This window comes from Grammomys surdaster, unplaced genomic scaffold (assembly GCF_004785775.1).
Source record: "Grammomys surdaster isolate TR1022 unplaced genomic scaffold, NIH_TR_1.0 220, whole genome shotgun sequence".
NCBI classification, from domain to species: domain Eukaryota; kingdom Metazoa; phylum Chordata; class Mammalia; order Rodentia; family Muridae; genus Grammomys; species Grammomys surdaster.
This window is the reverse complement of record NW_021604665.1, coordinates 14,790,619-14,807,396: the sequence shown is the minus strand read 5'-3', so window position 1 is coordinate 14,807,396 and position 16,778 is coordinate 14,790,619. Positions and strand designations below refer to the sequence as shown.

The window sequence follows — 16,778 nt, the reverse complement described above, 5'->3', positions numbered from 1 at the left end:
CCTGTGGCTAAGTGAAACATAAACACCCATTCATATGGGAGTGTGTGTGTGTGTGTGTGTGTGTGTGTGTGTGTGTCTGTGTCTGTGTCTCCATATACATACAAACCACTTATTTAGTTCCACCCTGAGGCAAATGTTCCTGATATGACCAAAGTCCACTTCTGTGATAAATATTATCCTTTCACTGCAACTTAGATAGAGTCCTAGGTTTTGCTTTGCCCAACTAAATATGAGTAGAGGGTGTTAGACTTTGCTCTGAAGTGAAGGCATTTAAATGACAGTGATTCATTCTCCAAATCATTGCCTTTTGCTGTGGCAGCTAGTGATTAGAGAAGAAAATTCCAGCGGGGAGGTACTACAACTGGGAAGTAGCCTAATGGACCCATCAACAGAGAAGAGGCCTGGAGAGCCCCCCATATCCATCTCATTTGAGCAAAAAGAAAACTTCAGTTGCATTGAGCTGCTGGTATTGGATCAGTGTAGCAAAATATCAAACCACTTGAATACAGTCTACTGTTACAGCAACACCAAGAAAACAGAACCAGAAGGATGGAGAAATTATGATCTAAAAAGTGAGGAAGAAAGTGGAACCCAGAGGCCCTGCCTGTTTTGTGCTCAGCTTTCTGCAGTGATCCTCAGATGTGCTAGAAGGGTCATGTGCCATTGGAAATACCCAGGTGAGTCATGAAAACAATATTGCATGAAAGTCTAAGAACCATAAATTGCCCAACATTTTACCATCTTGCAAGATCTTCTCTGTTTTACCTGTCAAGTCAGAGATGGATGTGGTGGTAGAAAGTCACAGTAAATTGCAGCCCTAAGTATCGTCCCAAACAATCATTTCTCACAAATAACCCAACCTCTGTGGAACCCATATACACTCTGGAGGACCAGAAAATATTACAGCAGCTGTGAAAGCTGCATATAACAATTTCTTCAAACCCTGTATTATTCTACATATAACTGAAATATGAGAGTCATTAATAAAATTGTTGACACTGAGGAGGCTATGAAAGATGCCCTGTCTCTGATTATATTCCAGCTTATAGAGCAGGTTTCTCCCTTTCCTCTCTTCTAGACCTGTGCAGAGTAGACAAGATCTATCTTTTATCCACCTGTAACTGGGATTTACAGCATGAGATGCTGAAGTACACATCTCATAGCAATAACTGCCAGACCCAGCATTTGACAGAGTATACTAAAGAAAAGACGTCTTTAGCAGTGACCCAGATCTTGAGGCAGGAAGATGCAGACTTTTGATCCAGATCTTGAAGTGGGAAGACATTTAATCCAGGCCACGGGTTCTACTGGAAGCCTATATAAGGACATGGAAGAAGGAAGGTTTGCTCTTTCCCTGCTTGCCCTTGTCTTGCTAGCACATCCACTCCTTCACTGGTAATAGAGCCTACTTCCAATTTCAGCATATACAGACCAGCTGAGACACCCAGCCTTGTGGGAGTGAGCAACTACTAGATTCTTAGACTTTCCAGTCACAGCTAGCCATTGATGGATTAGCTGGACTGCAGCCTGTATGTCATTCCAATAAATTCCCTTTATATATGTAAAAAAAAAAAAACAAAAACAAAGAAAGATGTGTTCTTACCTGGCTTACTACACACACACCACACACACATGCACATGTGTGTGCATACCAGTATATGATAATGGTTCTTATTTACTTCTAGCATGTAGGGATTTAATAGAAGAAGCACACTTGCTTAGGTACTTTTTTCCAATGACATTTCATGTAATCCTTACTGAAAGGTGAAGCTATAGATACATGTGTCCACGTTAGAGGGAAGCCATGAAGAATAAAAAGAACTAGGTAGTGAATTTGAAGGGAGGATAAAAGAAAACCATGAAAGACATACAAAGGGGAGCTCTGATGATACTGGAGCATGTCTAAAAATGAGAGAGGAGAAAGGGGAGAGGAAAGCGAGAGAGTGAGAGAGAGAGAAAGAGAGCGCGAAGCAAGTGAGAGAGCAAGACACAGAGAGAGAGTAAGACACACACACACACAGAGAGAGAGAGAGAGAGAAAGAGAGAGAGAGAGAGAGAGAGAGAGAGAGAGAGACAGAGAGAGACAGAGAGAGAGAGCTCTTCTAGGATTCCAATGGTTTTCTTCTTTCCCAGACAGTTCTTGCCTGACTGACTCAGGGTTCAGATAATTGAAGGGTATTTTTGAGAGAAGCCCAGCAAAGTAAGAGCTTCCTTACTTAGGAACTAACTACTTCGGGTTAGAGAGGTGACTCATTTGGTAAAGTGTTTGTTGTATGAGCGTGAGGACTTGAGTTCAATCTCAAGAATCTATGTTAAAATATACTTTTTAATCGAGTCGTGGTGGTAAGCTTCACTTGTAATACCCTCTAACACAACAGAGGCAGACACAGTGGATCCCTGGGGCTCACTGGGGAGCCATCCTGGCCTAATCGTTTACTCCCAAGCCAGAGAAAGGCATTGTCACAATAAACAAGGTGTATTATTCCTAAGTAATAACACTCTAGGTTGATACTTTGCTCTCCACACTCACTGGCACACTTGCTCTGCTGTGAACCAGAAAGTGTGAATGCACGCATCCGCAGACAGACACATAAAATAGAAACCAGATGCTTGCTGTACATAGAAAATTCTGCAGCTAAACAATTTATTGAAATTCTGAGAGCTGTATTTAAATTGATCTAGTGGCAACAAAAATATGTGTATGTATATACTGCTATGCAAATTCATTCATCACTTTTGTTCTTTCTTTAATAGTCACCATCTATGCTCTGTGCTCTCTGGTGGTCTAGACCTGAGTTTACTTCTCAATACCTAAAAAAATACTCATTACAATGGCTCATGCAGCTTTTTAAACTTGATCATAAAAGGCATCAATATTATATATGTTATTAAAGGGGATACATCTTGGACATTTTCATTCTGGTTTTGACATTGGGTAAACTGAGTCCTGAGGATATAAAAGTGGCTTGGCCAAGGCTGGAGTGACTCAGGGACAGAAGGCTGAGTGATACAGAATTGACTGTGTTAGGCTGGAACCCCTGCTCATCCCCTGCACAAGCTGGGAAATCCAGTCTGCCCTCCTTCCCATACCCCCACGCGCAGGGTGAAAACTCCACTGCCCGCTTCGAGAAAACTCCGAGCTAACAACATGTCAGTGTTTCCTGGAACCCATCCAGGAGTGGCTGCCCAGGGGATCAGATTTTGACTAGGTATGGGCACAATCCCATCTCCTCACAAGCAACCACTCCTCACCGAAACGCCATAAAATCACGTTGCTGAATATTTGACGTCACTGACCTCCACCTGTGAGATCAGTGTGGTCACCTTAGAGCTGCATCCTAATAAACCTGCCTTTACCTACTTTTAATCTAGTCTAATCTGGCCTATATGTTGGTTACCGAGGGAAAGCCTATCATATCGAGTTACCATTCCAAAATATTTTCAGGTTGTGAATTTTTTTTAATGCAGCAATTTTTCTGCATTAAAATATCTTAAAACCTCAGCTTCATCTGCCCACTCTTTCCCCTTACTCGTATTCTCTGCCTACCACCACTACTTCCTTCTTGAGAAACCTTTCGTCATTCTACTTTTTTCCAATTTTCTTTCTTCAGTGAAAACATGTTGGAAATACATTTATATACTCTTGAAATTAAAAAAAAATTCCAGCCACGATTCCAGTGCTAGAACAATTCTCTTTCTTCTAGCATATTGTAATTGTTTTACCATGCATTGATCCATTTTTTTCTTAGTGAAGCCATTATGACTGAGCTACTTTATATACTGACAGTTTTATTTTCTAGGTGATTATCGACCTTTTTCTGTTCTTGCGAGTCTTTGCTTCATATTGATACATGTTAATTTGGGACTATATACGAGAGCTACTGAAATTGTTTTAAAAAACAGCAATATTCCAACGGCCCCTGGAACAAACAGTCCATACTTCCAGACAAAAGAGGATAATTCTGTGTGTTTGCTTCAAGTGGACACTAACACAGACTTGGGTTCCTCATCTGTCAACACGACTTCGTGGCTGTGAAGAGAAGGAACCTGTATAACTTGTGTAGAGGCAGTGGGATCATGGATGGCTATGAATAGCAATGGGTCCCTTGTTCCTCCTTAGACATAGTCGTCCTGCTTCAGTTCAGATCACTCGGCTGTGCCGCTCTGGGCTCGCCTCGTTGGAGCCGCCAGAGGGCGCTGTGGCCCCGGAGCGTGGCGGCAGCGTAGCGCAGATCCTCCCACTGCATCCCGGCACCGCCCTTTCCCAGGCTCCTTTGCGGGTAAACAGACATGGCCGGCGAGGGAGACAACCAGGACGCTGCGCACAACATGGGAAACCACCTGCCGCTTCTGCCTGGTAACCTCCGGGACGGGCGCCTGGCCATGGGTGGAGACCGAGGCCCGGGGCCGTTCCCTCAGGGAGGACGAGGAGAGCTACTCCGGCACAGCGGCCAGTGGGAAACCTCTCGTGTGCCTCGCCCGCCGCAGCCCTGCCCTTTCCTCCCGGCCTGTCTCTTGGGCTGTCAGGGATGTTGGGCCGACAGACTTTGGTTTCCCAGAGCAGGGACCCCATTCCTTTCCATCTTTCTCCCAAGCAGGCCTCCCTGAACTTGTTCTGGGGCTTGGCGAAGTTGGGAACCTGGTCGTATTAGCAGCCGTTACTTTTCCTGCTCGCCTGCTTTTTAATACGACTGACGGCTATCATGTAGTAGGCTGGGCCCCGCAGCGAATGCTTTGCATGCATTTCTGCTTTTAACATTATACCTGTCGTCTGTCCAGAGCCTTGCTTGTAGAGGAGAAACTTACCGACGGATTGTTAAATGTGTACCTGTCAGTGAAGTGGAAGGTCACACAGTTGCAGAGATAGGGCTCCTCGGTGTACTTGTCTGCCACCACAGCTGATATCTCTTAACAGTCTTTCTGTGGAGGCAATATTTGGTGGTTTTTCTCAGGTTTACAAAGAATATGCCTACTTTTAGGATACTCAGGAGAACGGTTTTACCAATTTCTCCTGCTTTCTTTATGCTTTTGTGGTACCTACTGTTCTTAGGATGCAGTAGACAACACAGACTATTGCCAGAGCCTTTCAGTTATAGTTATAAGCCATGCAGTGTGTTAGCCTTTGTTTGTATGAAAACTGTCACTATACTGCTTTTAGGACGATTACAGTTAGGGTCAGGTTCTTGAGAATAATTACAATCCCAGGTGCACTTCATTTATAGCCATATAACCAACTGCTGCTAGGGTGTTCTGGGTGGGTTTCTGTTTCTTTCCCGGATTGGATACCAAAGTACTCTGAGTTGTCTCCAACTCCTGTGATTCTTCATGGGTAACGATTATTCGGGGATTATTTGTGAAGCTGTACTCGCTTACATTCGTAAGGGTAGTCATCTGTCAACAGAAGAGGTTTCAGAGACAGCAGCTCACTGTGAATGAACCAAACATTCAGGGAGAGTGGTGGAGTAGGAGGAGGATGCTCTGTTGGCATTCACCAGGTACTCCTTTGTCAGTCATCAGGAGCTCTGAAAAGTCTGTCTTTTCTCAACTTAAAATACTAGAAGGAAGAGGCTCACAGATGTTGTAGATCTAGAATAATGGTTTTCCAAATTATAAGAGTTTTATTTCTGGAGAAACATTGGCTTGTCCTCTGAACTCATATAGTGTAACTTGCTTTGAAAAGTGATTATCCTTAAGAGCTAAGAAAATTGCTTAACATTTTAGATGTGAAGAATCTATATTGGACAAATTAAATGCTCAAAGATAAACATAAGCAAGTGGGAGAAGTGAATTTTAGCCTTGTTTATGAGCGTGGCCACCATACAGAACACATCCTTTTAAAGAATAAACCTAGGAAATTTCAGGTGTATTAGACCTGGAGCTAATAGCAGATATTTAAAGAAGAGAATGGATCTCTCCAAATGCCGAGTAAAACCTAGATTCTCAGAGTTGTGGATGAAAAACAAGTAAATTCAGAATGTTTTTCTTATTTCAGGTTTTCTTTATCTCTTGATAAACTTACATGTTGTCAAGAAAAACATATTCAAAGATGTTAAACATAAACTATCTGCATATAACTTGAATTACGTTCTTCTCTTTGACAGAGCCCTAGATCTAGGAATTTATAATAAAAATAAAGTAAAAAAAAAATCTTTGTATTTTTCATTAAGAAGCTACTTAGTTTGATATAAATAATAATTTCCATAATGGAAAAACTGACCAATTTGTAGTGAAACCTTACGCATTTTAAAACTTTTTGGAGGTATTAAGAAATATATAAGCAAAAATGTTTAGGCCATTGTTTCCCAACCTTGAAACTTGTCACCCTTTCAGGCTGGAGAACCCCTTGTTTTAAGGTATGTCTTAAACAGTACAGTGTGTTTAAGAGCATGCATAGACGAGTCCTAATCTGAATAACCAGGGTTTTTACAGTTGTGACAGTCAAAGATATCTTCAGACAGCTCTAAACATTACAAGGAACAATGTCATCGAGTGGGAAATGAACTCATAGTTGTCAGGAAAAGAACAGCTCTCACTCGATAGAACACAACACAACCTCTAGAAAGTAGTGGTATGTTTTGTTTCTGCAGACTTTCATCTCTACTTGATAGCATCAAGTTTTCAAGTGGATCACCTTAGCTTTCATTTTAAAAACAAGTGCAAGTAGAGTTCTTAAGACATCCCTTTTGGAATGTATTTTCTTTGTGCCAACTTTATTTTTAAATTTAGAATGACAAAGCAGTGTTTTGTGAAAATAATTGCAAACATTTCATTTTTAAATATGATGGTATAAGACAGAAGAGTAGTCACTGGAAAAGTAGTGCCCTGAGCCAGGTTTTAATGGTATTTTTTCTCCCAGTTTCATTAACAGATCTTTCTTGCCTGCTTATTTCTCCCTTGCTTTCTTTTCCATAGATAAACTCTTTGTACCTAAAGTTTGAAAGAACCTCAGAGATTATTTTGTTCAAGCCTTCATTTTTTTTTCAGATGGGAGAAGCTAACCTTTACTCAGTTGGAATTCATTATGTAAGGTGTCAGAATTACTAGTGATGGAGAAGATAAAAAAATCATCCATATAGGAGAGTGGCATAGTTTAGCTGTATCTCTTGTTAGGGTGGACCTAGTAATCTGCTTTCTAATAGTGTAGTGTAAATGGGGGGGAGTGCAGTGAAGGAGGCTGGTGGCTGTTTCTGACCAGAAATCAAGGGGGGACATCAGCCATCAGCTGCTAGGTCATGCTGATTGTATGTACCTGTGATGTGAGGTGAAGAAATGGTACTGCCCTCAGCAGAACTCTGAGAATTACATCTAGCCATTCCCTCTTGAGGGATGCTCTGTTAAGTCCTGAGAAGGAAGACAGAACAGCCAGCATGTGTCTATCACAGGCAGCAAAAGAGCCATAACACCTAAATATAATGTGATGTCTTAGAGGGTAACAAGAAATGGAGAACAGCAGAAAATCTAAGGCAATACAAATAAGATAAGGAATTTAGTTAACAGTAATGTGCTAATATTGATGACTTAGTTGGCACAAGAATACCAGATGAATGTACCATGCTAACTATGGAGGAAGATAGTCTTACCATGCTAGAGTTCTATTATTCCAACATTCTTGTAAATCTTAAAGTCTCCTAAAATAGTTGATTATTTAAAAAAAAAACACACAGGAAAAAAAAGGAAAGGAAAAGGTAGGGTTCCATGGCAGAGAGAGCACAGGCCCAGGCTCTGCCACTCTCTCTCTGTACAGCTTTCTTTTTGAAATTGTCTTTCCTCAATTTGGGGTGTGTGAATGAGAACAGACCTGACTTTCTTTCTATTTTTTTCTTCTTCTTTTTTTATTTTGGTAGTGAATCTCATTTTTCCCTCTATTATTCTCCTTCAGCAGACAGTGAAGATGAAGACGATGAAATTGAAATGGAAGTTGAAGACCAGGATAGTAAAGAAGCGAGAAAACCAAATATCATAAACTTTGACACCAGTCTGCCAACCTCACATACAGTATGTAATTTAGTCATTGAGCAAATACAGTCAGTGGACCTTTAACTATGGCTGGAATTTCGTAACTGCAGGGTGCAGGTGACTGACTAGAGGATTCCTGCATATTAGCTGATCCTAGAGCTCCTGGATGAGAACAGATTTACTTTCCAGTGCATAAGCATGTTAATTTTAAAAATGGAAGCAATGTCATACTGTATCCTCATGTTATTTTTGACTATTTTCTAATATGTAAACATACAACTTTAATTTTTAAACTTATCGTGGAGAGGACTCTTTGAAGCATTGCCTTCCTCCGAATGGTTCTGCAAGTAACTGAGCCATTAAATATTCTTTTTTAATCTTTTTCTTACAGTCCAGATTTTATCCCCATCCCCGTTCTTAATGTCACAGAACAGTTGGGATGTGGGGCAGTATTCTAGGTACTAAAATTCTGTTCTATGCTTTGTCACTTTTGGACGTAGAGGAGTTTTGCTTAAAATATTATGAACTACAAAATACTGATAGATTCTTTATAAAAATTGGGGGATTCTAATAGGAAATACTAGATCAAAAATTGGAGATTGATGGAAGCATGCATATAACAAAGTTTAGTTAAATAAATGTGAGCTCTGTCTAGTATCTTTACTCTGCTTTCTTCTTTAGTGGGTTGAGGTATAATAAGTGTGTGTCTTGACTCTGTTCTTGAGTAGTACCTGGGAGCTGATATGGAAGAGTTTCACGGCAGGACTTTGCATGACGACGATAGCTGTCAGGTGATTCCAGTCCTTCCTGAGGTGATGATGATCCTGATTCCTGGGCAGACATTACCACTGCAGCTCTCTCACCCACAAGAAGTCAGTATGGTGCGGAACTTAATCCAGAAAGACAGAACCTTTGCAGTTCTTGCATACAGGTAAGAGATTAGACAGATGCGATTACCACCCTGCCAAGATCAGTGTGGCAGCCAAACCCAGCTGGCAATTTGCAGATGCTGGCCAGGAGTGTGAAGCAGGTTTGCTTCACACTTTCAGTGTTTCACTATTTTCACAGTTTAGCTGTGTCTGGCTCTTGAAAAACTTTCACTCATTTCATGGAAAACCTGCCGGGAATCTGAGTTCAGAACTGTCTTTATTTAAAGATAGCTAAGCTTTTAAATTTTCAGATAAAGGTTACTTTTCCCTTTCAAAACTCACTAGTTGTACCTGTACAAAACGCTGGTAAACTGAAGCTGTTTTTCAAATAGCCTGTGGCAAATGAGGGAAAGGTGGTGGAGGCAGGAAATGGCAACAGGAAGCCTCCCATCACGCACTGCCCCTCCCCCACAGATGCATAGTGCTGTCTACCAAAGTGAAAGATCTTTGTGAAATAACAATTTAAAACTCTTTAGCCCTGGGTTATTTCAGTGTCCTAAAAGTCTACCTTTATTCTAAAGTGCACTGTTTGCCTTCTGGAGCCTTGTGTGTTAGCTTGATAGAGAGGCTTGGCTGCTGTAAATTGTCAGATTGTTTTGCCCTTCTGTATTGCTTTTGCCAGTTTTGTATAATTGTAAGCCAAAGCTGAAAGCGCTGTACATTTTTGTCTTGGAAGTAATGTGCAGGAAAGGGAAGCACAGTTTGGAACGACAGCAGAGATCTATGCCTATCGAGAGGAGCAGGAGTTTGGAATTGAAGTAGTGAAAGTGAAAGCGATCGGACGGCAGAGGTTCAAGGTCCTGGAACTTCGAACACAGTCAGATGGGTAAGAAGCCTTGAACATCTTACAGGGAGAAGATCTTTGCTAACCTACTATTTTTAATTTACTAGTTATTTTATAACTTTATTAGTTGTTCTCTTTGCCTTCTAAGGTGAAACCCATTTGTAGTTCCAAGTTGATGCTTAGCAGTCACCTGTCAGGTGTAAAACTGTTGAGGCTTTCTTTTCATCTCTCAGTCCGGAGTGTGACTTAATGAGGAGTGAGGCTGTGGCAAAGTTTAAAAATATTTCTAGGTGATTGTAATAGCACTCCTGGTTTGGGAATAGTAATATAAACCTCAAAGGTAGGAACACTGGGGGATAGGCTTTGGGATGGAAGACCTCTCTGCAGCATACAAGAGTAGAAGGCAAAGCTGTAATCAGCATGGGCAGCAGGACAGGTGTGCCATTGGCAGCATTCCTGCGTTGCTTGAAGGGCACACTGAGACACTCACCAACTGCTACACCTTAGCTGTACCAGCCATGGAGAGTTGTGGCTATTTGTAGTGTGAGTTGTATATCATCCCAAAGTGTCTTTTATATGAGTAATGAAGACATGCTGTTGTCTCTGCACTGTGTGAAGCTTAGAAGGTCCCTGGGGATAGTAACATAGTTAACACAGCTTTTCATATGGTCAGGAAATGCAGTTTGTTTATCCTTTTCCATTAAATTCTGCTAACTTAGCCCATCTTCTTAAAAAGGAAATTAATTAGAAGCAAGCATTTGTCTTACCTGGTTCATGTCTTGTCTCTGGCACACAGGAAACACCTGTCTTAGGAGCCAGCCTCTGGGTTCTCCCTGTTACTGCAGAATTATTGACTAGTCTGTGGTCAGAATTGACAGTTCTGTCAGACATCTTTATTTCATGTGGTATCTGAGCACAGGAAGGTTTGAAGATTTTAGGAAACGGCAACAATGTGAGCCGCACGCGGACAAGAGTCCTTGCCTGTTATGTTCACATTGTAACCAGCTGTAAATATTAAGTAACAAGTGTGTACAAGCCAGGCATTTGGGACAAGACATAGGGTAGGGTGCTGAGTCTTGAGTGGCTTGGTTTTCTCTTGGTCCTTCTCTAGAACATTTTATTATACAAGTTCCAAACCTTTCTAAAGCTCTGTGCCTGAGTCTCTGAGTAGACAAGCTGCTGGAGAAGGGACTGAAACTTCGATGGTCTACATTTGAGGTAGCATTAGGTGAATGAGAAGAGCGGTCATCTGATGGCCAATACTGCCATAACTGGGTAGTTGTTACTAACAAAGAAATTGTAATTTGCTTCTTGTATGCATCTTGATACAAATTGGTTATCTTTGAATATTACTTTCTAGAAGCTACAAAAGAAACTGACTTGGGAGATAGTATATTTCTGTATGTGACTTCAATAACTAGTTGTATAAAACTCTAAAACATAAGGTGGAAGTAGTCACAGTCAGAAAGTAGAGCAAGAAACATGGTTAGAATCTAGAGAAGATTGACGTTACACTGACAGGTGGACAAGCCTTGGAAAGGGGAATTATTTCTAGTATTCCATATTTCACTATTAAGGCCTCTCAGAAAGATATGACTCAGCTTAAAAGCACTCTGGAATAAGATTTCTTTGCCCCTACTTTGTCCCTGGTCCACTAACACTGAAAATGGTCAAATGATGAAAACCATGAAGGTAGTCTAGGACAGTCTCTTCTTTTGACAAGTGAATAAGCTTAAGTACCAGAGAGGTTACTTGCCCAAAATTATACAAATAAATAAGGAATAGCTCATTTGTTCTACATTCTGACTTTTAAATTTTGACCATTATACCAGAATTTCTTCTTAGCACATTGGGAACTTAACCCTATGAAATCTGCAGTTTAAGAGTCAATTTTTGTTTTTAACCTAAATTACAATTACACTTCATATATGAAAAGCTCAGTGTTACCTTCTAGCCTTTACTGTTAAAAGTCTGTTTTTCAAATACACACACACACACACACACACACACACACACACACACACAGAGAGAGAGAGAGAGAGAGAGAGAGAGAGAGAGAGAGACAGAGAGAGACAGAGAGACAGAGACAGAGACTCTTCAGAAACTGTTTCTTAAACGTATGCAAAAAAAGAGAAATTCACATCCTAATGAAATCATTAAGATCTCTTATCTGTCAATCTGAGATAAGTAATTTGTAGTTAAAAAAGTTTGAACTATATATATATCACAAACACTTCAGGTGAAAAATTAAAATATTGTAACATTTTGGTTTTGAAGAGACAATGTTTTTTTTGAACCACATTTGCTGGCTCACTGGGATGTAGGTAGATGCTCCGGGACTTTATTTATACATTAACCGTCTATAATTGTAGTTCCTTATTTACAAGCATTATAAAAATAGTCCCTAGTCAGTGTGAATGCAAATTCCTAAAGTTTTAAGATTTTCCTCAATTTCACAAGCTTTTATAATCTTTGTTATAAAACAGTGTTACTATAATCATAAAGTAACTATCATAATCACCTTAGGGAAAACCAATAGACATAGAGACACAGCGGCATGCATGCCCACATCCACAGACATGGTGACTAGAGACCCTGAAGGCTCACTTCATCTCCAGTTTGGAAAGGTGGTGCTGTAAACAAAGAAAGGCCTGGTGTGATATAGAAGACGTTGGTTCCACAATGTCTTTGGTACAATAAATTTTTGTTTAGGAACTGTGTATGTCTGAGTGTGTGTGTGGTGTGTTTATGATGCTGTAGTCTTACTGTCCAGAGTACGTTTGTGTGGGATTTTTTTTTGTCTATTCTTTCTCTACCTGATTTGCTCTCTGGATATTAATGATACAAAAAGAGTGTGTGAGGCCCACAGCCTAGAGATTAGGGGATAGAAGGTTATATTGTCTAAGAAATTAGATGTGTCAAGATAATCTGTAGGCTTTATGATGAGTTTCATTTGTACCTGCATATTTATCTGAAATGTATAATCTCTTGATTCTAATTCTAAGACTGAAATCCATATCTAAGTTATCTCATACTTTATATTAGATTTATTAAAATTGTGTTGAGAATTTCTTGTGTAAATTTATATATTACCATTTGGTCAATTTGCTTAATAGGGGGAACATGGGAAAATCATAATATTTAAAATTATCCTATGTCGAGAAACTTATAGTTTAACTTAGTGTGTCTTAAAAATGAACAACATGCTTGATTCTCTTTATTTTAGAATTCAGCAAGCTAAAGTGCAAATTTTGCCAGAGTGTGTGTTGCCGTCAACCATGTCTGCAGTTCAGTTAGAATCACTCAATAAGTGCCAGATATTTCCTTCAAAACCTATCTCTTGGGAAGACCAGTATTCATGTAAATGGTGGCAGAAATACCAGAAGGTGAGATGCTAATTTCTTATGCGTCTTCTAGAACTGAAGACAGATTGCTTTTAAAAAGTCACAACTTTCATGACATTCTGTAAACACTGTAGGCCCCTTGATCATAGATGGATTTAAAAATCATTTGCCAGCGTTATTCATAAAAAGTAGCCTACAGTAGTGGTGAAATATCTCAGAATTGTAAGACATTCTTGATTTTATGCCTATCATGCATGTATTAATGGCCTGTGGCTCTTAGTTTCCATAGGAACTCTGATTTTGTATTTTGCCTTGAGTTAAGTGCTGTATTGAAGAAGGGTCAGAGTTGTTTGGGCTAGCATTCAATAGCAGGAGAAAGGAATGCTGTCCTGGGACTTTTCAGAAGAAAGATTTTTGTCAGTTGTTTTTCTCCATGCCTCCTGCCAGAAATTGACCTGAGAGTTTAAGGTATTCCTTCTCTGTTGCTGGAATGTAGTTCAGTGGTTGAGGTCTTGCTAAGCATGTTCAAGGCCCTACATTTGATCCCAGATGAGAAAACCCAACTATGTTTGCTTGGGCATTACTTCTTGTGTATTTCTTTGGCTAAATGGTTTCACCTCTTAGGACCAAAGTGAAAGGTGTTCTACCTCATTGGTGAGGTTCGAACCTCACTGTAGGTGTACATGGAAGTACAGCTTTAAGTACAAAAGATGTTTCCTAAGTTTATGATTTTCCCAAACTGAGAAATGTACTCATTTGTAAGTTTAGAATAAATTGGGTATTTTTTTAGTACTTTGTAAAAGTACAGAAGTATTATTTCCATTATAAACATGAAAATCCTGTGACTCATTGCCTTACTCTTTGTTAAATTAGAGTAGGAAAGCTTTACATTTTGATATAAGTAGTATGGTATCCTAAATTGATATGAATTAATGTATCATTTTTGTGACAAGTATCTCATTTTCTTTTTACTGTTCTATCACACTTAGTGTTTAGTATCTAGAGAAGTTGTGTTTGATGGTCTCATAAATGTTAGGATATACAATTAATTTTTCTTCTTGTTCTCTATTCTGTTAGCCATTCATGAATAGTATGGTATGCTTTAAGTGTTTGTAAGAAGCATAATTAGACTTCTTAAACATGTGGAAAAGGATGACAGTAATATATTTTGAAGCTTTGACATTGTTATTGCTTTAAGTTGCAGACAGCTTTTGGTCTATCTGCACAGTGCTTCCTTTTCCAAACTGGGTATAGAGATTTTCAATGTATTTACCCTTATTTATCAATACAACAGTGGGGGATTATGTTCACAATGATTTTGAAAATAATTCTTAGACCACGTATGTCAAAAGGTAACTCTATCAAGGAGGTTTTATTTTTCTTTTTAAATTAAGCTATTTAATGCTTAATTATGTGTCTGCCACTTGTTTCCTAGTGAAGTGGTTATGTGAAAATTTTCCTGTCAAGATGCTTCCTACATGTCATGTCCGTAGTTAGTTGTCCATTCAGTGGCTGATATTTTGTCAGCAGGACTTATATACTGAGATTTATAATTCAAACTGGGATGGTAATGGGAATCCTGAATTATATCTATTTTCTAAACTCCTCTTTGAAAAGTTGTAAGTGTATGATGGGACTGTGGTAAATAACTGATTTTTTGGCCTGTAGAGCAAATTCTGTCCAGCCCACAGGACCTTGCAATTCTAAACTTGAGCGTCAGCTAAACACAGAACACAACTTATGACCTTTAACTTTTGTGTTACTTACTGGTTAAAATCTTCATAAATCATGGCTAAAGTTCCTCAGCATGTTTACAGTGAATACTGATTTTTTTTTCCTTTGCAACTGGATTGCTCATTGGCTCAAAAAGCAAAGATTGGTCTGTGCTTGTCTGGGGACAGGTACCTGACATTACTGAATGGTCTTCTTTGTCATCCAGAACTTGCCCTCAGTAACCCTTTGCAGATTGTCAGAAAGTCGCCAAGGCCTCAACAGAAGGAAGTAGGGAATGGAGGAGGGGAGCACAGGAGGTTTTAAGAGAATAAGAAAAGAAAAAGAATCCTTCAGCTTTTGAATTTTTCAGATTGTTTCAAAGGTTTCCTTGTTGAGGTCAAAAAGAAAAAATCAAACAACTGTTCTAGAAAATGTATATTGTGCCCACTGACTTGTAAACTCTATTGTGCCTCTTAGATCCATTCTGTGTTTAAAAAATATAGACTCTAAAACAGGAGTGCTCCAGGGATGGTTGGTCAGCACTTCTGTTAAGATTGCACACTGTGCTTCTAAGTGGACATTCGTTTACTTTGAAAATGGGGCATGCATTGCTTGTGCTTAGACAGACCTGGGGTGAGTTCAGTCTTCTTCAAAGAATTTATTCAAACTCACTTGTACATCCCACCACAAAGTAAAGTGTAAAGTATGCATCCTTTTTTCATGGCTGAGCAGTAATTAAGGTGGCAGAATTGAGGAACTTCTAGAATGATTTGAAGGTAGTTGTCATACCTCCAAGATAAAGGATCTTGGAGAATACAGTCTTCCTAGGATATAGTTAACCAACTGTCAACATATATAAACTACTCCCAGATCACCTCAAATAGTGGTGAAGCTTCCTTAAGTGTTCTCCGCAGTGTCCCGTTGTGACAAGTAGCAGTAGAGACCTGATAGACATACACACACTTCAACATAGTGGATGCTGAGAAGGGAAACATATTAGCCAAGTTAACTGAGAAACACTTTGAACCCATTCTATATAGAGAATGGATTTTCTGATATTTGGGCTTTGGAACAAGTACAAGTGTTTACTTTGTTCTGCTTTTCTTGTTTACTATTACATTATGATACCTTTGTCTTTTTTTTTTTTTTTTCCAGAGCTGACCACCGAACCCAGGGCCTTGCGCTTGCTAGGCAAGCGCTCTACCACTGAGCTAAATCCCCAACCCCTATGACACCTTTCTAAACTTACTATAATGGTTGGAAGAGATTGTCTCAGATGACAAACTTCCCTCTTTGTCCAAGGGTACACATATATAACACCTGCCATGTTAATTCCAGAGTTCAAATATGAAGTAAGTGTAGTGTTGAATGCTTATCCACAAGGTTGTTCCTATGCATCCTGTAGAGCAGGGTTGTTACAGGGCACTAACTTACGAAGGCAGGGCTCCCAAATATGCTCCCGAAGGCTAACTTTTTGTCCTCTGGAGTTTAAAAAGATAGGAAATCTCATTTTTCTTATACATTATGTAAAAGGATAGCCACCATCCTTCTCTTTGCTGACAGTGTCTTTCAGGAAACTTTTCTGTATCCTTTAACCAGATACATTATTCCTTTTTTAAAGCTGCAGCAGGCTGTTGTGTGGTTACATTGTGACACCTCCAACCTCCTTGACTTGTACAGATTCTTTTTGCACAGGTACATATGCTCAACCTTGATAGTGAGGTGAAGTGACAAGGACTTGGAATTGATTTTAACAGCTCCTTATAAGAGAGGTTCATGCTGTAAATATTTCTTGTTCCCATGGTTTCACAGTACACAACCATGTTTGCTGATCTGATAAGTGTGCCTTATGAATTTAACTTAACTTGCATAATTGCTTTTAGCATTTTATTTAAGGGCTTTGTGTGTTTGTCTATGAAGTTTCTGTTTATATTTTTTCCTACTGGCTCACTGGCTTCTAAGAACTCATTAGTTTTGTCATTGTAATACATTTGTTTCCTCTCAGTTGTCATCAGCTAGTTTTGGTTTTGGTGTGCTATTTTACAGGGAGTT

At 39.5% G+C, this 16,778-nt stretch overlaps 1 protein-coding gene across 2 annotated transcripts in view; it reads left to right on the top strand.

Annotated features, from left to right (window-relative positions):
* The first annotated feature begins 4,267 nt into the window (after window positions 1-4,267).
* The window catches only part of Crbn (cereblon), a 21,524-nt gene continuing 9,013 nt past the window's right edge, over window positions 4,268-16,778 (top strand). The window contains exons 1-5 of one of the 2 annotated variants that reach the window (XM_028772994.1): window positions 4,268-4,357; window positions 7,880-7,995; window positions 8,685-8,887; window positions 9,562-9,711; window positions 12,896-13,055. In XM_028772994.1, coding sequence (XP_028628827.1) covers window positions 4,291-4,357; window positions 7,880-7,995; window positions 8,685-8,887; window positions 9,562-9,711; window positions 12,896-13,055 — 696 coding nt within the window. In that variant the 5' untranslated portion in view covers window positions 4,268-4,290. The remainder of the gene's footprint in view (window positions 4,358-7,879; window positions 7,996-8,684; window positions 8,888-9,561; window positions 9,712-12,895; window positions 13,056-16,778) is intronic. The other variant, XM_028772995.1, reaches the window with a different exon arrangement.